The sequence below is a fragment of the Centruroides sculpturatus genome, unplaced genomic scaffold, assembly GCF_000671375.1.
Source record: "Centruroides sculpturatus isolate CEXI.00-Female unplaced genomic scaffold, Cexi_2.0 scaffold35, whole genome shotgun sequence".
NCBI classification, from domain to species: Eukaryota; Metazoa; Arthropoda; class Arachnida; order Scorpiones; family Buthidae; genus Centruroides; species Centruroides sculpturatus.
This window is the reverse complement of record NW_019384311.1, coordinates 1,227,158-1,251,646: the sequence shown is the minus strand read 5'-3', so window position 1 is coordinate 1,251,646 and position 24,489 is coordinate 1,227,158. Positions and strand designations below refer to the sequence as shown.

Here is a 24,489-nt window from a genome sequence, read left to right as displayed (position 1 = left end):
GTGGTCATGCCAATACATAAAGCAGTTAAATAGTATGGCGGAAAGTACGATTAAAAGTGGTGATTATTCAACTATTCAATGGACTTCGTTGAGTATTACTCATGTTGAATATCCTCAGGGTAGGTATAAAATATTAAAATTTTATCAAATGTTCATGATACGTCTTGAAAATGAACAGCTTTATTAGTCAAATGTTGGTTGGTTAGTTGATTCAGTATAGATGTATAAAGCGATCTGATTAAAAGTATTCATTCGTTATGTACAGTCTTTTGACCATTTGAAAACATATGAGAAATCAGATTGAAAAATTATAAAAGTTTAAGGATATTATAAACAAAAGTTCATTCTATTACTGTAGAAAGATGGCAGAATCGATCATTATATTATGAAATTGATTACTAATCATATTTTGATCTTTTATCAAATTGATTCATAGCCAGTCCGATCAATAGGCATGATTGTTTTTGGGTAAATGATCAGAATATTCAATAGAAACATGGTCAGATTTTCAAAATTTAGAACATATTATTTTTAAGAAAATATGTTCAAACTTCATAGCTTCTGATGGTTTGAAGACAGGATACAGCTTATCATGAGATACTTAAAGGTCGTGTGATTTTTACTAGGCCATCTGAACTAAATTTGTCAGTATTGCCAATTTATTACAGTGCCTCCACACATTTAGTATTTGCTGAATGTTGAATAATCATCTTTTGCCAAAGTATTCAGTAAAGTGTTTGTCATGTGGCAAGCATGTATGTACAGTACAAATATGATTATTTGCTGAGCATCAGTTCATTGTAGGAATGACAAAAGTTGTCCAAGATATAGAAAATAAACAATTCTCAAACAATAATTTGTACCACTTCTTTTATATCATATCTGTTAAGGAAAAGTAAGCAAACTGGTTTGGTTTGTATATTTCTTTTAAATAATTGTATACTTGCTTACTGGAGAATTCAACTTAAAAATAAAAAACCATTTAACTATCCAGCAAAATTCTTTAATAACATAAAAACGTTTTCAAATGCATTGAGCGTTCATCTTCAGTTATTCCACTAATTCGAAACGGGAAATTCAAAAAATCATGCAATCGAATTTAAAAAAACAGTTATGTAAAAATTAAAATGTAACATGTTATAAACGAAAATGATATACAAATTTCTGTGCATTTTATAAACAATAATAAAAAAAATCTATCCAATATCATCTTAAGTCCGATTAAGCCTTTTTTTATATATTTCTTTTGTCTCTATTTCACTTTTAGCACCATATAGGTAAGCCTCCTACAACGCGGTACCTTTACAACGCATTTTTGCTCCAACATGGTTGGAAAAATGTGGAAATTTTCCTACAACGCGGTACTTTTACAATGCGGTTTATGGTATTTAGAAACAAATTATCTTTCACATAACAGAAAAATTGCAACAGATCACTTAATACACGCCGCAGTTTGGTGTACAGAGCTAAATGTCCTTGAAAACAGCTATTTGTCCACATTGACGTGTTATTCCCATGAAAGTTTCAGGGGAAGACCGGTTTCTAGACAGATTTGCATCAGTTACCATAAACACTCAAATATATCACTGAATTTTCGATAATTTATACTCTTTCAATAGGTGGGGACCACAAAAGTGGTCCAAAATACAGTATAAACTTCTATTGGGTGTATATTTTTAACAACGTAGTGAAGGAAAGTTATTTTTTTCAATTTTTACTGTCCACAAAACTTCTTGAAAAAATTTTAGCCATAACAATGTCGAATGAAAAGAAAGGACCGTCGTTAAAAAGGAAATTTATATTTCCTCAAACAAAGATAGAAATTTTGGATTGAATTAAAAATCAAGAGCGGATAGCTGATATTGGTAGGCATTTTAATTTAAATGAGTCAACTATTTGATCGATTAAGCAATAGTAAGAAAAGATTAGGAATTCAGTCGCATCCAGATCATCTATTCTTGTGAAAAATGTTGCTCGTCTGAGAGCACTTATAATGAAAAAAAAAAAAATGGAACAAGCGCTAATATTATGTGTAGAAGATATGAACAAGAAACGGTTGCCTTTAAATAAAAGTGCAGTTAAACACAAAGCCTTAAAAATATTTGATTATTTAAAACGAATAGGACAGTCGTTGGCTGATGAAACCAGTGTTACATTTGTGGCTAGCAAGGGCTGGTTTGAAAAATTCAAAAAACGCCATTCGAATGCCAAGTTTTTTTCTTTTTAGAACTGAATCCCAGTTTTTGTGTCAAGTTGGTGTCTCCTATAACACGATTTCCGACAGCGCGGTATTTTCAAGGAACGTATCTACCATGTTGTAGGAGGCCTACCTGTACTTTGTTACATACATTCTAGATAACATCATTATTGAGTTTTTTTCTTTAATTTTATGATAGGATATTTTCTATTCAAATTTGCTCTGATTCTTTTCCACACATCACAAAACTCAAATTTGATTTTATGTTGAACTTAACCACTCAACAGTGAGGGACAGATATATCCATCCAGGGCAGTCGTGTGGCAGTGGTGAGGGATGGATATATCCGTTAAATTCTTTTAGGGGTATCGCCAAAAACTACTGCAAAAAAAAAAATTCACATAAAAAATGAATTATGAAACAATAAAAAGAGAGTTTTCTTTACTAGACATAACTGTTTACAAAATCTTTTTCTGAAATGGTAATGAGAAAAAACGTGTGGAAAAATACTTTAAAAATTTCCCACGTTTATTCTCCACTACTTTAGGGTAGCACCATACCCGACTATCCCATTGCTGAAAGGTTAAAGTGCATTCCATATCACTTGTTCTTGCTCATAAAAATCCAAAACCTATTACTATTTAATTAGACCATTCCATTTTGAAAATAATGACCAAAAGCAAGGAAATACATGAATATGAGCATGAATATATATATGGACAGTATGAATGTATATGGACAGTATGAATGCATGGAGGCAAATGTTCGTCCCCTTTGATTTGGTACAATTTACTGACAAGCAATGGAAAACAGTGAATACCAAATATATTTGTTATGAATTAATGCTCCTAAACCTTAAAAGTCCAGTAGTAAACATTTAATAGCAAACAAACGTTTTCGACCGTACTTTCGGTCTTCTTCAGGTTTAAAAACCAGTGAGATTCGAACAAGTGAAGAAGACCGAAAGCACGGTCGAAAATGTTTATTACTGGACTTTTAAGGTTTAGGAGTGTTAATTTATATGCTTTCCAATATTCACGTAAGAAGATTTTAAATTTAAGATATTTGTTATGAATAAATCATCCATACTATTCAGAATTTCCAAATTATTTGCTTAGCATTTCACAAATACCAAATGTGTGGAAGTTGATTTAGTTTAACCAAAATGATTTCTTTTATAGTATTGTATTCTCTTATTTTTCCAGTTTTATCAGAAACAACTCATCAAATCATTTTGAATCTTGGTCAAAGAAACTAACAGGTTGTTGATGATACTGTATACTAACAAACAAAGCATTATTCAAAAAACAATATAGACTGGAAGTAAAACAGTTGAATAACTGGTGTTTCATTATCTACACAAAATGTCTCTCTAGACATTTTAAATAACCTAATGATTCATTTTGCAGTTATGCTTATTTTGTAAATAACATCAAAATTTCAAGTAAAAGATTAATATAATAGAAATTTCTTTTAAACACTTATACAGTAAGACCCCACTTAATGCTGCCTTGCTTAACGCTGATTGAATATAAAATGGTCTGCTTTACGCCTAAAAAATGCTCAAAATTTATGCTGATTCAAATTAACGTTGTATTTCATTGATACATGTATAATACAATTATTCCCAAACACGAATCAATCAGCAAAAGGTGGCAATTCATTGTAGCGCTGTAATTCCCTTAAATCTATATTTGTTTTGTGCAATTTTGGAAAAATTATAACATCATGGATGCCATAGGAAATAGCGACTTGGCTTGGCAAGAATTAACTGATAAATGCACTAACAGAGTGTGGAAGAAGTTATGGCTGAAGGTATCTAAGAATTCTCATCGAGAAGAGCCTATCACTGTATTGTTAGGTTGACAAAATTGTCAACTTAATCAATACAGGAGATGTAGATGAACAGGATATTGAGGAGTTACTGCAGGTTTCTGGTAAGAGTCTTACCAACGATTTCAAGAACTGGCAGAACAAGGAATTCATGTAGAACTGGAAAACAGATTTTGAAAATGAAGAACCCAAAAGATTTCTCTACAGATTACCTTAGTAAAAGTTTGGTAACGATAACCAAAATTGTTGATCAAATTGTAGTGAATGATCTAGATTTTGGGGTGATCTTCTGCTACCAACATTTGCTTAAGGAAAGAAAAAAGTGACAAATGAAACTTCACAACTTTATTGAAAAAAAAAAAAAAAAACAAGAATTTCAGAAAAGTCAGGACCTTTGTCACAAAAAATGAACTTAACACATAAACATATGCACACAGAAATGTAATTTAACATATATTATTACACAAATTAATATAAAAATAATGTAAAATTAAAGTAAAATTTTTTAATATTCAGTTTTATGTTCTATCCCTATTTACTCTGTTAAAATGACCTCGTTTAATGCTGTTTCGCTTAGCGCTTTGTTGTCTAGGAATGCATCCCCCGCATTAAGTGGGGTCTTACTGTATTAAAAAGAATTGAAAAGAGATTATTTGATTATAGATTGAATTATAAAAAGGTTTAGCTATAAAATATATTTAATTTTCCAGGTGAATGGTTTGGTAAAATTCTTGCCATAACCAGCTTGCTTCCATTGGTCATAATAATAGCTTTTACAACATTAATAATTTTTCGAAGGGATTTACATACAGTAAGTATCTTATTTTATTTTATTATTGAAAAATATATACTTTAACTAGAAATTCTTTCTTATTTAAAAAAATACAGTATGTATATATATATATATATATATACATACTGTATTTTTTTAAATAAGAAAGAATTTCTAGTTAAAGTATATATTTTTCAATAATAAAATAAAATAAGNACTGTATTTTTATAATGAATCAGTATCTAAACAATTTAGTAGCTATTGGTTTGTTTATTATCTATTTTAGTTTTAAATAACAATTAAAAGTTCTGGAATAGTGTTTATAAATCTAAAAATATATTTGACAACAGACAGATAAATGATGTCTTTCAAAAATTATTGCGTATTTATTGTGTGTGTGTGAACTAACTTATTGATAGTAAACTTAATAAAAATACATAACTACTAACAATGGAGATTGGGAATAACTTGTTTTGCAGATTAATATAATTTTATAATTGAGGAGTCAAAAATGAAAAAGAAACACTCAGTTTTAAGAAATTTTATATTAGTGATAATAAGACACCTGGACACAACTTACACTTTCTTAGTCAGAGAAAGATGTATTATAAATCCAGGAAAATTAATATCATCTTTCTGAGCTTCATCATGATTTTATTGATGGGGATCCAATAAGGTGAAACATTTATTAAATTATTTATTTAAAACTGGAAAAAATTGGAATAATATAATGTGCCAGTGGGTATGTCGATCGATAGAAACAAGATGTGATATCAAAAGAAACCATTTCATTGATAAAATGTTCATTGCTGAAAAATAATATAGTCAAAATTTAATATAATTTTTTTTGTATATATGAGTTAACCATTGAACACGTGTCCACCTGTCTGTGTAACAGTATGCCAAAAACGGGCACTAGAGGTGCCCTAGCGAAGATTTTAAATTAACAATAAATTATTTTTATTTGTAATAGGAATTTATTATTGATATGAATTTATTTATACCACGGAATGGTATAAATAATTATTATATGCCTTGCCTTGCCTTATTATATGCCTCGATTAACCTTGCGTCGCATGTTTACAACATCCCGTGACTCAGTGAACATTGCACATTGACTCACAGGAAATTTGTTGAAAAAATGGCGCATGTGTTTACAAGCAAAGGTAAATAAACAAATTAAAATATTTTAAAGTATTTATAGAATGTTTAATAGGTAGAAATATAGATCTGTATGACGCGATTGGGACGGTAAGATTTACCCTCCAAATGNTTTATTTAAAACTGGAAAAAATTGGAATAATATAATGTGCCAGTGGGTATGTCGATCGATAGAAACAAGATGTGATATCAAAAGAAACCATTTCATTGATAAAATGTTCATTGCTGAAAAATAATATAGTCAAAATTTAATATAATGTTAAATTATAAGTAAATTATTAAATAAAAAAGTAGAAACTGTTATTTTATATTTTTTTACTTAATAATTTAACATTAGATTAAATTTTGACTACATTATTTTTCAGCAATAAACATTTTATCAATGAAATGGTTTCTTTTGATATCACAACTTGTTTCTAACGATTTAACTCATACACACACAAATTTCTAATTCCAAAAATGACATACTCTCTGAAGTTGATTTTGGATAATTTTCAATATTTTCAATAATCAATTTTTGAATAATCAATGCTCTACTAGTCTATTGTATTTAATAACATTATTTAAAGTTAACAAAAATTACTAAATTCTTTTATTTTTATATATGGTTATAATCTCATGGTTGTTATCAATTTGTGAATTCCATGTTAATGCAAAGTAGATTTGCAGTCCCCCTGGCAGAGGATAAACATTTCAGTGTCAATGAGTTCAGTTTTTAAGTAATATGAAGAATGTCATGCTCCTGTGAATTCAATAACAATTATATTTTGTTGTTTAATACAAAGCACACTGCTTTCAGTTTCCTCGAAGTCAGAAAATTTCCTTTGAATTCCCAAAACAGCGACACAAGCTACATCATAATGTGTTTTTTGACTTTAACATTGACCACAATGCTTCTGGTGTAAATGTTATCATAGTTGTAGGCAATGCAGGTATATGCCATATCAGTGATGTTCACTCCTACTTGAAAAATTATTTTTTCTACTACAGTTGATGCTTTGTACTTTGTACTAATGCTAAATGATTATTTAAATTAAAAGCCAGTTCATACTTCATGAAAATGGATAACAGAAAAGAAAATGACAATGAATTGGTTTAGTGTTAACACTTCACACATTACTAGTGACATACTTCATTCTCTTTTAGTTAAAGAGAAAAGTTGACAGAAGTTCTACTTTTCTGTGTTTGTAGTTCATAATCCTTCTCATCCTTCAACATTGGAGACTGATAAAACTGAAGTTATTAGAATTAGAACTGATTTATTTTTTATGAATTTTAATATATCATTTTTATATTTTAATTTAAATATATCTGAATAGATATTATCTTTACATAGGTGTATATATTTGTATATATATTTAAAATTTACCTAAAATTATTAAAAATTCAGGATTATTGTTCTTAATTTCTTTTATAAGGTTATAATAGTTTCCATTTTCTCTTCTCAAATTAATTAACTACAAAAAATTACTTATTTGAGAATCTTAAAATTCTTGTTTCACTTATGTTATGTTTTCAAAACTGTATTTTAAACTGCAAGTACTGAAAGTGCATGCATGATTCTCTTTCAGTCTTTTGAAGTATGAACACTTATGGAGAGAATAATAGAAGAGAGATTATCTTCTCATTTCCATTCTCACAAAGTATGAATCAACCTTAAGACAGTTGAATTATGCATTGAAAACCAAAATAGAATTGGGCGATTTTCAAATAAAAATTTATAGTTTTATGAAATAGATATTATTTTTAATTGCTTTAATAACAAAAATAACAAAACAAACAACTAAAATACAATATTAAATACTGTAATTAGTTTGTAACTTTATAATTAAATACACTTTCTATTGAGTTTTAAGCAAATTAGTTATTTTTAACTTTGCAAAGTTTTATACATATTCTTGTTCCTGGATTCAATTTGGCTGCTAGGTCAGCCTGTTGTATCCAGTAGTTTTAATCATTGTTCTATAGACTAACTGTTGTTGAAAATGAGCATTAATTTTTTTCTACAATAAATTACAGTAATTTCTTTTTTCTAGCTGTTGTATCTCAATAAAGTATATGTTTGAAGCAACACTTAAGTTTTATTTATTTATTTTTAAACATATTTAAATAAGATATGATTGGTTGATGATATGGTATGATTGTTTATTTTTTGTGAAGTTTGATTAATACAAACCTTGTTAATACAAAGTACCAATTTTTAATATCCTTCAACTTTGTACTATTGGGATTTGACTGCATAAAATTATTCATATAAAAACAAAGCTTCCATTTGAAATATTTTCAGATATCCTACTTCCTTGGTATTCTTCTAAATGAAGCCATTAATTTTATATTAAAGCATTTAATTAAAGAATTAAGGCCTTGTAAAGGTAAATATACATTTTTTTATGATAGTTAATATACTTATAAAGCATGCTTTTATATTTTTTATATTATTATTAGTTACCTTTTAAAAATTTAAATTTGGAAATAAGATTAGTACAGTCAAACTTCAGGTTATGAATGTCCCTGTTTATGAACAATTCAGTTTACAAACAAAATTTTGAATGCCATATTTGCTCTGGTTGCATACAATAACTCAGTTTCTGAACAAGCTACCTGGCAGAGCTGACTACTGATGATTAACTTCCTATACTTCCTATGTTAAAGAAAGTCGATGACCCAACCAATTAACAACAGGACTAATGATTCACTAGTGGCCCCAAGATTCACCTGCATCATTAGACATCACAATAGAAACCATCGATGACATTGTTATTCAAATTAGATTTTGATGCACCTCCGGGTATTATATATTCTTGTCAATTAATTATTAATTAGAATTGAAATTGAATTAATTGAAAAATAATATTTCAGAAAGTGTGGATAAAGTACTTGTTAGTCTTGTTTGATTTGGTTATTTTTATGCAGGCAGTCTGAGTTGTCTCTATTTATAGCACTTGTTTGAAAAGTGTAGGTTTCGTTTGGTGGTGACGGAATATTTTGCTTATAATACATATATAGAATAGATATAGCTGTAAATAATATATTGCATTTGTAGCCATTTTTATGCATGAAATACAACTAAAAAGGTTTTGTTTTGGGGTCAGGAACAGCTTAATCCATTTTACATTGTTTCTTATGGGAAAATTTGTTTTGCTTTTAGAACAAGTCAGTTTCTGAACAACTTTTAGGAATGAATTAAGTTTGTAAACTGGAATTTGACTGTATATGTAATACTATCTATGAAAATTACCAAGCATTAGTCCAATATACGTCTCATCATAGTGGCCTACAGCCCAAATTATGACCAGTTATTTTCAAATTAAAAGTTACAAAATGTACATTGTGGTGGGCCAGATGTTAAGTTTGCATGGGCCTATGGTGTTTCCATGGCAGCCAATGTCCAAATTAGAGCCAGCTATTTTAAATTTCAATTAATAGACCTCTTTTGCTGTAAGCTGAACACTTGTTCATAAGGACTTAAATTAGAATAAGATTTTTTAAATTAAATATAATAAGCAGTGCTTGTGTTTTGTTTATTAATTGTATTTGCAAATGAAATATAATATATATCAAAATAAGAAATGGCCACCAAGCAAACAGCCTACCTACTGTGGATCAATCCATCACTGGGTGTCACATCCTGAAGCACAGTGTGGAGAAAATTGGTGTATTGTATTGTTGTCCGTGTAAGATCGACCACAATAAGTAGTTGCTAGCCATCAACAGGGAAACTTGACTGACCTTGATCTTCCTTTTCAGAATGGAAGTAGATGTGTCATGGCCTTAGAAGATCCTGTGAGTAATGACATATTTTCAATTCACTACTCACTGATAGTGAATATAACTATCCTGTTTAGTCCTTGAAAACATTTTTTTCCAGCAGATTCCACTGCACTCTCATAAAGTTAGTCTGATGAAGATTCATAACCACATTTATTTTTTGACTATTCTTTTTCAAAGAAGCTATCATAATGAGACTGTGATGACCCAGAAATATTCAACACTTCTGTTATAATTCTGTTGTGTTAAGTCTTCATGCAAGATGGAGTGCATTCATATATCAGACACTGATACAGCAATTTTTGTGACATTTCATTTGTAACAGTGATTAGTTATGGATTGCGTATTGCCTGGCTACTTTGTTCTTCAAATCTTAATTTGAATAAATTTTGGTTGTGGAGACACTTAAAAAATGGGTTTATTGAGGACCTATTGAAAGATAGTATCACACTGTATATGAGACATATCACAAAGGATCAGATACAGTTGGCTATTAAACATACTATTCATCACCTTCAGGTCAGAATGGAACCACATTGAGTAGTATTCCATACATTGCTAAGGTCTCTGTATGGTATGAGTGTCTTCTACAAATAAAATGCTTATTGCTTGCAGTGCCAAAAGTGCCATAGTAATTTAGCACTTGATGAGTTTTGGCAGTAATTGTTTATGAAAATGTATTTTGCGTGTCCTGAAATGCCTCACACCAGATTTGGTTTTATTTAGACTGCTAAATCTCTAAAGAGTATTGGCTAGAGAAATATTTAATTACAATTATCCAGTACATCAATGGCTAAGAAGTGATACCTTAGCTCTTCAATGGCTAAGAAGTGATACAAAAGATAAGAAGTATCACTTCTACAAAAGTAAGAAGTATCACTTCTTACAAAGAAGTGATACTTCTGAAGTAAGAAGTGTATTGTAAAAGTATGAAGTGTAAAGTAAAAGTAATTACTCTACAAAATTCAGATTGCAGTGAGAACTCATAACTACTATACAGGTATACCTCGACTTACGTCGTTTCGAGTTACGTCGTTTGTCAAAAAAGTATATGGAAAAATAAAAATCAAGTTTAAGTCATTTTATTCGACTTTACGTCCGTCCGCCACAAATATTGAAGTCGTAATATCACTAGAAAAGCGTTTAAAGCACATAAAATCATATTAAAATATATACATTTACAAGTATGTACTGTATTTACAGAACAGTACATGCATTCGTAAATTTACATTACTTTTTTCTGTACTCTATTAAAAACTAAAATTTATTTCTTTGTAAGCTTAAGATAGATTCTTATTAACCATATATTATTAAAAATGCATTAATAAATAAAATACAGATCTGGGAATAATAATTTATGGTTTCGACTTACGTCGTTTTTCGACTTAAGTCGTTTTCCTGGAACCAATTACCGACGTAAGGCGAGGTATACCTGTATTATTATGTAAAAAAATAATTGGACAGTCACCAATATTTTATCATTGATGAGATACCTTGAAAGGCAGAAAAATAAATATAAAGTTTATCTGTTTTGAGAAAATTTAATTTTTAAAACATTTTTTTTTTTTTGCTTCTGTAAACTTGCAAGTTTTCAGATATCACTTAACTGTTGATATGCTAGATGGATTCTAGAAAGCTCAATTACAGATTAGTAGAAGATACTTTCAATTTTAGAAGTATATATTTTGTTAATATAGCAGAATATTGATTTTAAGTAAAAAAATTAGAAATGAAATACAGTATATTATCTATATATATATAACCCATTGAACGGGTATCTGTGTAACAGTATGCCAAAAACAAGCACTAGAGGTGCCCTAGCGGTGATTTTAAATTAACAATAAATTATTTTTATTTGTAATAGGAATTTATTATTGATATGAATTTATTTATACCACGGAATGGTATAAATAATTATTATATGCCTTGCCTTGCCTTATTATATGCCTCGATTAACCTTGCGTCGCATGTTTACAACATCCCGTGACTCAGTGAACATTGCACATTGACTCACAGGAAATTTGTTGAAAAAATGGCGCATGTGTTTACAAGCAAAGGTAAATAAACAAATTAAAATATTTTAAAGTATTTATAGAATGTTTAATAGGTAGAAATATAGATCTGTATGACGCGATTGGGACGGTAAGATTTACCCTCCAAATGAAGGGGTAACGACCCCCTCTGTGAGAACAATAAATGTCTAACGAACCATACCTGTACGCGCGCTCCTTTCCGAGATATAGCCCTCCAAAAATTACTTTACAGGTCATGTGACCGCCTGTTTGCCACAATTTACTCTATGAATGAGCGGGTCAGCGACCCTCCGAGTGTGCACGAGCGCATGTTAATTTTTTTTCGCACAGTAGGCTCCCTTTTGACCATGGTGTCACGTGACTGGAAATGACGTAGGTGAATTTTCAGGGACTTATCTCTCGCGAAGGGTTGCGAGTAGGGGTATGGTTCCTTTGACTTTATTGTTCGCACAGAGGGGCTACAGTTTGGGGGTTGCCACCCCTTCATTTGGAGGGTAAATTTTACCATTGGGACTTTAACGGAGCTGTAGAGCATATTGATAGGAACAAAAAAGTCAAAGGAACAGTGCCTCATGGAAATTTGTAAAGAACACCCACTAGGGCATCCTGGGCTACTAGTATAATATAACTTGTTAATCTGATCTGTTTGTTCTTATATTGGCTTTCAGTTGAATATTATCCTACTCAAGAGATCTAATTTTAAATGGAATAATGTCAATAATTTTAAATTTAGTATAGGTTTAAAACTTTATAATTAGAAAATACAAAGCTCAAATATTTTCAAACACAATTAGTGCAAATATCCTAGTATTAATAAATTTTTTTCATTTTGGAAAAAATTACATAATTACTAGGAATAACAAATCATCATCTGTACTGAACTCTATGGTTTAAATTCATAGAGAATCAAAATGATGATAACATGTTTTTATTAATATTATATAAACTTTCAAATTTTAAAAAATATTTTTAATTATATTGAGCAATTGGTATAGTTTAATGTAAAAATTAGTCAAACTTTGATGTTAGTGCTCTCCTATAAAGTATCACCCTCATAAAACCGATGAATACTTGTGAACAGATCTTTTCTGTAAATAGCGAACACATCTGTGTGTGAATTATTAAATGTGTGAGCTCTGTATTTGAAACAACATTATTACCATTAAATCATGCAAATTTCAAATTACAAACTCAAACTTGTGTTCATAACTTATTACTTTATATNATTCTTTTTTAAAAATTTTTTATATTTTTAACTGTTTAAACTGTTATAAAATGGCAAAAAGCGTAATTTTGAGGATAGGGATGGCTTTTATAAAAAGTTGTAAATGCTAATAACAAGTAAAATTGTCATTAAGTCTGATTTTGCTGGTCTCCCTATATCTCCCCACCTCCTTGATCTTTAATCGTCAAAATTTAATAGCGTCAATCCCTCTAATAAACAAACCACCATGCAAAATTTCAGAAATTTTTGAAGAAAAGCACAGGCGTTATTAAGCTTCAAAGAGGTGAACAAAATTGTGGTCCCCTTACACACACACTAACATTCATACATAGAATAAACCCCCTAAATTTTTTGCATTTCTTGACATTACAAGGTGTCTTGAGCCAAAAATGTAAAAATCTTGGGAGGGGTCATTTTTTGAATGATTGCCATGCTTTCCCTCTGTTATATATAACAGCCAGGAAAGTAAAAGCACTCTTAGTAAAACTGTGGAATTAGTACTTAGAACATTGGCATCATCATTTTTAAGTTTCTAACTCTTATACCAGCTCCTCAGTTTTTAAATATCTGACTCTGATACCTGCTTAAAACTGTATATCTATTAATAAAGTTAAACAAGTTGTAACACAAAAATTTCATGTACATTACCCTGCGGCAGAGTTAAATTACTGGATGTGTCGGATTGGTGAGGAGTGGACTGTAGAGACTACTGTATTAAGAAATAAGTTTTTCAAAGTTTCTCTATATTAGCTTGCTTTTGTACTTTCCACATGCTGGACAGATTGCTTATGCTTTATCTAAATATTTTATACTTGTGTTTTTTCCAGGTCTGAAGTCATTGTTGCAATATAATTAGCTGCTCAGCAGCTTTATATGTATAATTTAACTCTATGTATACATTTTTCATAGGATATGAAAAATATTATATAAGTGAGGAAAACATACAAATGAAACTACTTTTGAATTAGTGAGGAAAACTATACAACTGAATTTGAATTATGCTTTACCTATATGGGCTTCGGCTTCTGCATCTGCATTAAATAAACTTAATCTAGAGCTAAACAAAGTTTTTTTTACCCTCAACAAACTATTGCATCTGCTATCTACTAACTCTTCTGATGTTGCACAAATCTGTCTCAGCCTCCCTAACCTATTCCAATGTATAGATTACTTTGATCATATCTATACATACAAATATTTTAACAGTCCTCTTCCTGCTTGTTATACCTTTATCCGTAATCCTACATTCAACATTAAATTATTAACCTGTATTCATTCACCTAACTGCCACCTGAATGTAACAATTAGATTTTTTTCTATCACTATCAAAAAACTGCCACCTAAATCGACGAGAAATTGTTCCTTGACTCCTATAAATTCAAAGCCATTTGTGAGAAGATACTTTACTCCAAATAATTTTTTTACATGTTTTTTTTTTATTATTTTGTTATTCTCGTGTTGTTTTTTTTATTTTGGTTTTATTGTGCATTGGTTTTTAATTAATTGGGATTGTTGTAATGAGGGGGCATATATTGTGTGTGAGACATCACCAAATTTAAAAAAAAAGGATCAAGTTTTATTTCTTTCTTGTTTTCTTTGTGATGGATTTGCCACACACTGTACAAGTATGTGACATCAATTGTCTTTTTCTGCAGAAAGTCCCAGTTATATGAAAGAATGAAGTCATTCTAAAGATTAGCTCATATTTATTGCAAATAGAAACTAGAAAGCAATTTTTATTCACTTAGTAAAATTGGTTTACACTACAAAATATAGAAAGTTAATATTTTCAAAACTTCAGTTTGGACTAAACTGAAGTGAATACATAATTCACTTTTTTTAATAATTGCTTTAAATTTTTCTACTTAAAAATGAAAAACACATAAATGAGAAAAAGTGCTATAGGTACTGAATAATATGATATATAAGTGCAAAATCATATAAATAAAAAACAGAACTGAAGTGTTTTATAATGGAGAAAGTACACACGCAAAATATTTAATGTATAATTGTGAAAAATATACAACTGAGATATGAACACACCGGTAACAGGCTTGAAGATTTTGTTAATTTATTACACTCCGGTGTTGAGTTAGTGATGTTTTATACAACTGAGAAATGTATAAACAGTTAGACTGTTAGATTGTAGTTAAAAAGTGATTATTGACTATCATGCCCAATAATTTCTGATTTGAAAATTTCTTGTTATGTTATGATCCAAATGATTTTTATCTGCAAACCATTTAAACTATATTGGTGATGATATCTTTATTGTTTATTAATATTTATTAAAAATAATAAAATTTAAGTAATTTAAAAAATGAATATTAAAATTGTGGAAGGGAAGAAAAATGTAAATTTGATATAATAATTTTGGCATTGGGTTGAAAAGAGATGAAAATTTACAAGGAAGTATGATGATGCATTGAAGAAAGATGAAGTGTCTAGAAATATTTTAATAATAATTACAAAATAATGCAACTTTTAAAAAGTTCATAAATTACTTATTGTGTTTATAATAACAAAATTTGATAAAATATTGGAAAAATTAAATATCATTATCTTTGCCAAACATTTCTTGCATATAACAATTTCTTTTTAAAAAAAATTTGGACTGATTATTCAAATTATCTAAAGATAATGAAACTATTAATAGTGTATACAAATAAGTATAAAATATTTTAATTAAAAATCTTTCTATCAATTTTTTTAATATATTTTTTAAATCTTTTATCAATTAATTTTCAAAATTAAAGTTTAATTTATTGTCATTAATTATTTGTATTTCCAAATGAATTTGAATTCTACAAACAAAATTTTGTTTGAAATGACTTGCTCTCTCCTCTTTGAGAGATTTATTTATTATAATTATAGAAATAATAAATTTTCATTATTATACTTTACTGTTTAATATTGTGTAGAATTATAATTTAATATATTAAGTAAATTTACATTTTTTGCAAATATTTATTTATTAGGGTATATCTTCAGTATCATACATCAATGCAAGTTATATGTGGAGCAATGCTTGGAGTTGTATTTGCAGTTGTTTGGTTTACGATAACTCAGTTTTTTTTAACTCCTTTGTATCCTGTCATTACATCCTGGTAAGTTTATTAAAATGTTGATATAATAAAATTGGTTTTTTGATATTTTTAGCTTTTGTTGAATTAATAAGTTTCATTAATAAGTCGAATTCAAGTTTTGCAATGTTGTGATCAGCCATTCCTCAGATATGGGCCAAATTATGATTGTTTATTTTTGGACATGAGTATATCAGCTAATACGATTTCATATAATTAGTAAATATAAGTACATGTTCCAGTCCAATTTACTGTATGAAAAATAGACTAAATAATATTATAAAATATTAAACATAAATAAAAAAAAATGGAATTAGTTTCTGTAAATGAAAGTTGGATATAAGTTTCAATGGGGTTCAGAATTATGTTCATGTTGGGTACTTTTGTTAGTCATAATATTGATAAATTTATATGCAGTGGTGTCTCATACTTCAAATTTAATTCATTCCAGGAGGCTGTTCGAACTCTGAATCTGTTAAAGTCTGAATCAATTTCTTTTTCACTAGAATTAATAGAAAACGAATTAATCCATTCCCTGATCCTAAACAATACTCATTTTGATAAACTTAATCAAAACAGCAAATACATGTAATCTAAGGTAAAACTAGCACAATTAAATATGCACTAATAATACATGAAAACAATAAATGAAATATATAAATACTGTATATACTGTAAAATTGCATTTACTGTTCATGCATTGTTGATTTTGGCATCTTAAACGTGGCTTCCAGATATGCCACCTTTGTACCACTTTCTTGTTTCACAATAAGTTCATAAAAAGCAGTCAAAGAATGATTGCTTTTTAATACTTAATTAAAGAAAGAATTAACTACCACAAATTTGCTATTTAAATATTTGATATTTAAAAAGAAAATGTATTTATACTGTGAATGGTTCAGATATTGTTTTTTCGTGTAAATTTATAGTTATTAAAAATCAGTCTAAATAACTCCAAAGCTGTCATCAGTTCTTAATAATAAAAATAAGATAAAATTTATCATTAGCAAATTAATTTAAATCTGCATCTTAATCAGATTTAAAAAAAATCATTAATAATGAAGTAGACTGTGTTTTTAAGTAAATAAACTTAAAAGACAAAGTAATAAAAATTTAAATAGAATAACAAATTTCTATTTATATATTAATGCAAAATAAAATTTATATTATGCTCTTACTCCATATTTTATAATATTAACTTTAAAAAAAACACAGGCATGTATATTCAAGTAATTATGAAACTATTGATATAATTATTTTGAAATTGAAATATTTAATAATGTCTTCATTTAATACATTTACAGGCCTATTTGTGAATTGTTAATGATTAGAGATTCAACTTTGATTCCAAATGTTATGTGGTTTGAATATACATCACATCGAACAGAGTCAAGGTATTTTCATTTTTATAATTTAATTCTGAAATAAAGATGAAAGTTTGTAATTAATTAAAAGAAAGTTTACTTTTTAGGACAAGACAACGAAAATTAGCTTCTATGAAAGCTCAGTAAGAAAATGAATCAGTNAATATTTTCTTCCAGATGCTAATAAATTAATTAGATAGCATTTTAAAATTTATTTATTTATTAATAAATATAATGGCAGAACAATAATAAAGTGTAAAAAGTATTTACAAATTAGAAGAAATAATAAATTTCTTCATCCTTTTTCAACATCTCAGGAACACAACACTTTTTATGGTGGAGTCAACCTGGTCATTATATTTATTAATATTAATGTAAGATGGTATGGATTTTATTTATCTTTGCTTAAGATAAAATTTCAATTTTTTAGTTAAAATAATTTAGATTGAATTAGTTAGCCTAAGAAATAGGGTTGTAATAAATTGGAGGGCTTAATATATTGTGCAATTAAGCGAGACTCCATTCTGCATATAAAATCTTTGATATGCATTATGCTTATCATTCAAATTGGAGGGCTTATCACATCAAGAGCTGACTGAAACAAATATACTAGATTTTACTAAAAACAGCTTTTAATTAACCCTAATCAAATTTTAGTAGGAATGCATTTCGGATATAAAGACCACTCAGCCTACATATGGTATAACTACATCTTCAACAGTACATTGCCATCTTCCTCAGGCAAATAAATTTGAAAATAGAATTTTAATAAATAAAATTTTAAAAACTTTAAACTAATATTGATTCCATGAAGAAATCTTCAAAGAGTTATTGATAATTTGTCTTTTTATCAGTTTATAAAGATTTTATATTTAAGAAAACTCTAAGAGAGTTTAAAAAAATGTCAACATCAATTGCAAAATAATACAGAATTTCTAGAATATATTACTTTTATGTTGAATTCCTGAAAGATATTTGTGTGAACCTTTTCAATAAATGTTGATTAGAAGTTCTGGTGTAGTGATATAGAAATTTACAAAAGATAAAATTTATATTTAGGGAAGAAGGGAATGAATGTATTAAAAGGGAGAAAATATATAAGCAAAAAATTTTTTTGCCAAAATAATTAGACAAAAACATACATGTATAGAATAAAAAGTAGATTTGATATAAACTTGTTTTATAAATGTTTTTTGTAATTAAACAAGTATTATATTTTTTAGTTATTTTAAAGAATTCAAATTTAGTAGATCTTACTAGAATGAAATTCTTGATAAATATTTTTATAAAATATCTATTAAATTAATATAAATTAACATTTTTTTTATAGGCAGGGAGATTCTGCATACAGAATATGGAATGCCTTCTAGTCATTCACAATTTATGTGGTTTTTTTCAATGTATTTATCATTTTTTGTATTAATTAGGTAAGTAGGTAACAATAAAAAGTTAGCAAAAAAAATTTATGTAAGCATTAATTGTGGTATGTTAATTTTTCAGATTGCATCATGGTAGTAGCAGTTTTTCATTAGAGAGCTTATGGAAATATCTGGTCACTTTAGGAGGTTTTGTAGCTGCTTCTTTGGTTTCATATAGTAGGTCAGTAATAAAAATACTTATGACAAATGATTTGTTTAATAGATATCTAACAAACTAAGATTTATTAAGGATAATATTTAATAGAGCTTTCATTTTTAGATTTCTTTTCTTCCTGTTTAACAGGCAATATCATCAGAACCTCTGGTCATTATGACAAAAATAAATTACTCAGATTTATTTTGTCTAAAACATTACTTTGTTTTGTGATGATTAAATAATTTTAGATATAAAGTTTTTACTTTGTATTCTTATTCATTAAAAAGCATTTATAATCATTTGGCTATAAAAGTTTTAGTTTATTATTATTATTATTATAAAATTAGTTATGTTGAAAACTATAAAAACTACTATAATTGAGTGTTTGTGATTAGTGAACTGATTTTTGTGAATACAGAATGTTTTGCTACAAATCATTTACATTTTTTGCAAAAAATAACACAGAGGCTGGATGGCTGATGGAGGTAAAGTTGTTAACCTAGGAAACCCTGTTTGGGGACCTGGATTCAAATCTGGAGTTTCAGGAATTTTTCATGTTTTGTCTTTCTCAGATATGTCTTTCATACTCAGCTGCCTTTATTGTGGCCTGATTGAATCTATTAAGTCTGTGATTAAAAAATCCAGAAACAAGTTGCTTAACTTTTCTGGCAGCATTTTGTGGCACCATCTGTTATCATATTTTATTTTAAAAATTTTTTATATTTTTAACTGTTTAAACTGTTATAAAATGGCAAAAAGCGTAATTTTGAGGATAGGGATGGCTTTTATAAAAAGTTGTAAATGCTAATAACAAGTAAAATTGTCATTAAGTCTGATTTTGCTGGTCTCCCTATATCTCCCCACCTCCTTGATCTTTAATCGTCAAAATTTAATAGCGTCAATCCCTCTAATAAACAAACCACCATGCAAAATTTCAGAAATTTTTGAAGAAAAGCACAGGCGTTATTAAGCTTCAAAGAGGTGAACAAAATTGTGGTCCCCTTACACACACACTAACATTCATACATAGAATAAACCCCCTAAATTTTTTGCATTTCTTGACATTACAAGGTGTCTTGAGCCAAAAATGTAAAAATCTTGGGAGGGGTCATTTTTTGAATGATTGCCATGCTTTCCCTCTGTTATATATAACAGCCAGGAAAGTAAAAGCACTCTTAGTAAAACTGTGGAATTAGTACTTAGAACATTGGCATCATCATTTTTAAGTTTCTAACTCTTATACCAGCTCCTCAGTTTTTAAATATCTGACTCTGATACCTGCTTAAAACTGTATATCTATTAATAAAGTTAAACAAGTTGTAACACAAAAATTTCATGTACATTACCCTGCGGCAGAGTTAAATTACTGGATGTGTCGGATTGGTGAGGAGTGGACTGTAGAGACTACTGTATTAAGAAATAAGTTTTTCAAAGTTTCTCTATATTAGCTTGCTTTTGTACTTTCCACATGCTGGACAGATTGCTTATGCTTTATCTAAATATTTTATACTTGTGTTTTTTCCAGGTCTGAAGTCATTGTTGCAATATAATTAGCTGCTCAGCAGCTTTATATGTATAATTTAACTCTATGTATACATTTTTCATAGGATATGAAAAATATTATATAAGTGAGGAAAACATACAAATGAAACTACTTTTGAATTAGTGAGGAAAACTATACAACTGAATTTGAATTATGCTTTACCTATATGGGCTTCGGCTTCTGCATCTGCATTAAATAAACTTAATCTAGAGCTAAACAAAGTTTTTTTTACCCTCAACAAACTATTGCATCTGCTATCTACTAACTCTTCTGATGTTGCACAAATCTGTCTCAGCCTCCCTAACCTATTCCAATGTATAGATTACTTTGATCATATCTATACATACAAATATTTTAACAGTCCTCTTCCTGCTTGTTATACCTTTATCCGTAATCCTACATTCAACATTAAATTATTAACCTGTATTCATTCACCTAACTGCCACCTGAATGTAACAATTAGATTTTTTTCTATCACTATCAAAAAACTGCCACCTAAATCGACGAGAAATTGTTCCTTGACTCCTATAAATTCAAAGCCATTTGTGAGAAGATACTTTACTCCAAATAATTTTTTTACATGTTTTTTTTTTATTATTTTGTTATTCTCGTGTTGTTTTTTTTATTTTGGTTTTATTGTGCATTGGTTTTTAATTAATTGGGATTGTTGTAATGAGGGGGCATATATTGTGTGTGAGACATCACCAAATTTAAAAAAAAAGGATCAAGTTTTATTTCTTTCTTGTTTTCTTTGTGATGGATTTGCCACACACTGTACAAGTATGTGACATCAATTGTCTTTTTCTGCAGAAAGTCCCAGTTATATGAAAGAATGAAGTCATTCTAAAGATTAGCTCATATTTATTGCAAATAGAAACTAGAAAGCAATTTTTATTCACTTAGTAAAATTGGTTTACACTACAAAATATAGAAAGTTAATATTTTCAAAACTTCAGTTTGGACTAAACTGAAGTGAATACATAATTCACTTTTTTTAATAATTGCTTTAAATTTTTCTACTTAAAAATGAAAAACACATAAATGAGAAAAAGTGCTATAGGTACTGAATAATATGATATATAAGTGCAAAATCATATAAATAAAAAACAGAACTGAAGTGTTTTATAATGGAGAAAGTACACACGCAAAATATTTAATGTATAATTGTGAAAAATATACAACTGAGATATGAACACACCGGTAACAGGCTTGAAGATTTTGTTAATTTATTACACTCCGGTGTTGAGTTAGTGATGTTTTATACAACTGAGAAATGTATAAACAGTTAGACTGTTAGATTGTAGTTAAAAAGTGATTATTGACTATCATGCCCAATAATTTCTGATTTGAAAATTTCTTGTTATGTTATGATCCAAATGATTTTTATCTGCAAACCATTTAAACTATATTGGTGATGATATCTTTATTGTTTATTAATATTTATTAAAAATAATAAAATTTAAGTAATTTAAAAAATGAATATTAAAATTGTGGAAGGGAAGAAAAATGTAAATTTGATATAATAATTTTGGCATTGGGTTGAAAAGAGATGAAAATTTACAAGGAAGTATGATGATGCATTGAAGAAAGATGAAGTGTCTAGAAATATTTTAATAATAATTACAAAATAATGCAACTTTTAAAAAGTTCATAAATTACTTATTGTGTTTATAATAACAAAATTTGATAAAATATTGGAAAAATTAAATATCATTATCTTTGCCAAACATTTCTTGCATATAACAATTTCTTTTTAAAAAAAATTTGGACTGATTATTCAAATTATCTAAAGATAATGAAACTATTAATAGTGTATACAAATAAGTATAAAATATTTTAATTAAAAATCTTTCTATCAATTTTTTTAATATATTTTTTAAATCTTTTATCAATTAATTTTCAAAATTAAAGTTTAATTTATTGTCATTAATTATTTGTATTTCCAAATGAATTTGAATTCTACAAACAAAATTTTGTTTGAAATGACTTGCTCTCTCCTCTTTGAGAGATTTATTTATTATAATTATAGAAATAATAAATTTTCATTATTATACTTTACTGTTTAATATTGTGTAGAATTATAATTTAATATATTAAGTAAATTTACATTTTTTGCAAATATTTATTTATTAGGGTATATCTTCAGTATCATACATCAATGCAAGTTATATGTGGAGCAATGCTTGGAGTTGTATTTGCAGTTGTTTGGTTTACGATAACTCAGTTTTTTTTAACTCCTTTGTATCCTGTCATTACATCCTGGTAAGTTTATTAAAATGTTGATATAATAAAATTGGTTTTTTGATATTTTTAGCTTTTGTTGAATTAATAAGTTTCATTAATAAGTCGAATTCAAGTTTTGCAATGTTGTGATCAGCCATTCCTCAGATATGGGCCAAATTATGATTGTTTATTTTTGGACATGAGTATATCAGCTAATACGATTTCATATAATTAGTAAATATAAGTACATGTTCCAGTCCAATTTACTGTATGAAAAATAGACTAAATAATATTATAAAATATTAAACATAAATAAAAAAAAATGGAATTAGTTTCTGTAAATGAAAGTTGGATATAAGTTTCAATGGGGTTCAGAATTATGTTCATGTTGGGTACTTTTGTTAGTCATAATATTGATAAATTTATATGCAGTGGTGTCTCATACTTCAAATTTAATTCATTCCAGGAGGCTGTTCGAACTCTGAATCTGTTAAAGTCTGAATCAATTTCTTTTTCACTAGAATTAATAGAAAACGAATTAATCCATTCCCTGATCCTAAACAATACTCATTTTGATAAACTTAATCAAAACAGCAAATACATGTAATCTAAGGTAAAACTAGCACAATTAAATATGCACTAATAATACATGAAAACAATAAATGAAATATATAAATACTGTATATACTGTAAAATTGCATTTACTGTTCATGCATTGTTGATTTTGGCATCTTAAACGTGGCTTCCAGATATGCCACCTTTGTACCACTTTCTTGTTTCACAATAAGTTCATAAAAAGCAGTCAAAGAATGATTGCTTTTTAATACTTAATTAAAGAAAGAATTAACTACCACAAATTTGCTATTTAAATATTTGATATTTAAAAAGAAAATGTATTTATACTGTGAATGGTTCAGATATTGTTTTTTCGTGTAAATTTATAGTTATTAAAAATCAGTCTAAATAACTCCAAAGCTGTCATCAGTTCTTAATAATAAAAATAAGATAAAATTTATCATTAGCAAATTAATTTAAATCTGCATCTTAATCAGATTTAAAAAAAATCATTAATAATGAAGTAGACTGTGTTTTTAAGTAAATAAACTTAAAAGACAAAGTAATAAAAATTTAAATAGAATAACAAATTTCTATTTATATATTAATGCAAAATAAAATTTATATTATGCTCTTACTCCATATTTTATAATATTAACTTTAAAAAAAACACAGGCATGTATATTCAAGTAATTATGAAACTATTGATATAATTATTTTGAAATTGAAATATTTAATAATGTCTTCATTTAATACATTTACAGGCCTATTTGTGAATTGTTAATGATTAGAGATTCAACTTTGATTCCAAATGTTATGTGGTTTGAATATACATCACATCGAACAGAGTCAAGGTATTTTCATTTTTATAATTTAATTCTGAAATAAAGATGAAAGTTTGTAATTAATTAAAAGAAAGTTTACTTTTTAGGACAAGACAACGAAAATTAGCTTCTATGAAAGCTCAGTAAGAAAATGAATCAGTAAATTCATATTTCTTTTATGAGGTTGTTAGAAAGTTCATCTTAATTGGAAAAATATTAAAGTTCTGAAATATAATTGCCAATTTCTATGGCAGCTACATTTATGAAAATTCAAAAATTCTTGTTAACTATCACTTTAAACAAAATAATGGAAAATAATAAAAATCTAGATAC

The 24,489-nt window shown here is 27.8% G+C and overlaps 1 protein-coding gene across 1 annotated transcript; it reads left to right on the top strand.

Moving 5' to 3' along the window:
* LOC111621787 (dolichyldiphosphatase 1-like) lies at positions 1-24,489 on the top strand. The gene is made up of 8 exons (XM_023364039.1): positions 1-119; positions 4,741-4,841; positions 8,251-8,335; positions 18,767-18,863; positions 18,937-19,035; positions 22,688-22,816; positions 24,097-24,186; positions 24,264-24,489. Exons 1-8 carry the CDS (start codon positions 35-37, stop codon positions 24,301-24,303), a joined length of 726 nt encoding a protein of 241 aa, XP_023219807.1. The 5' UTR covers positions 1-34; the 3' UTR covers positions 24,304-24,489.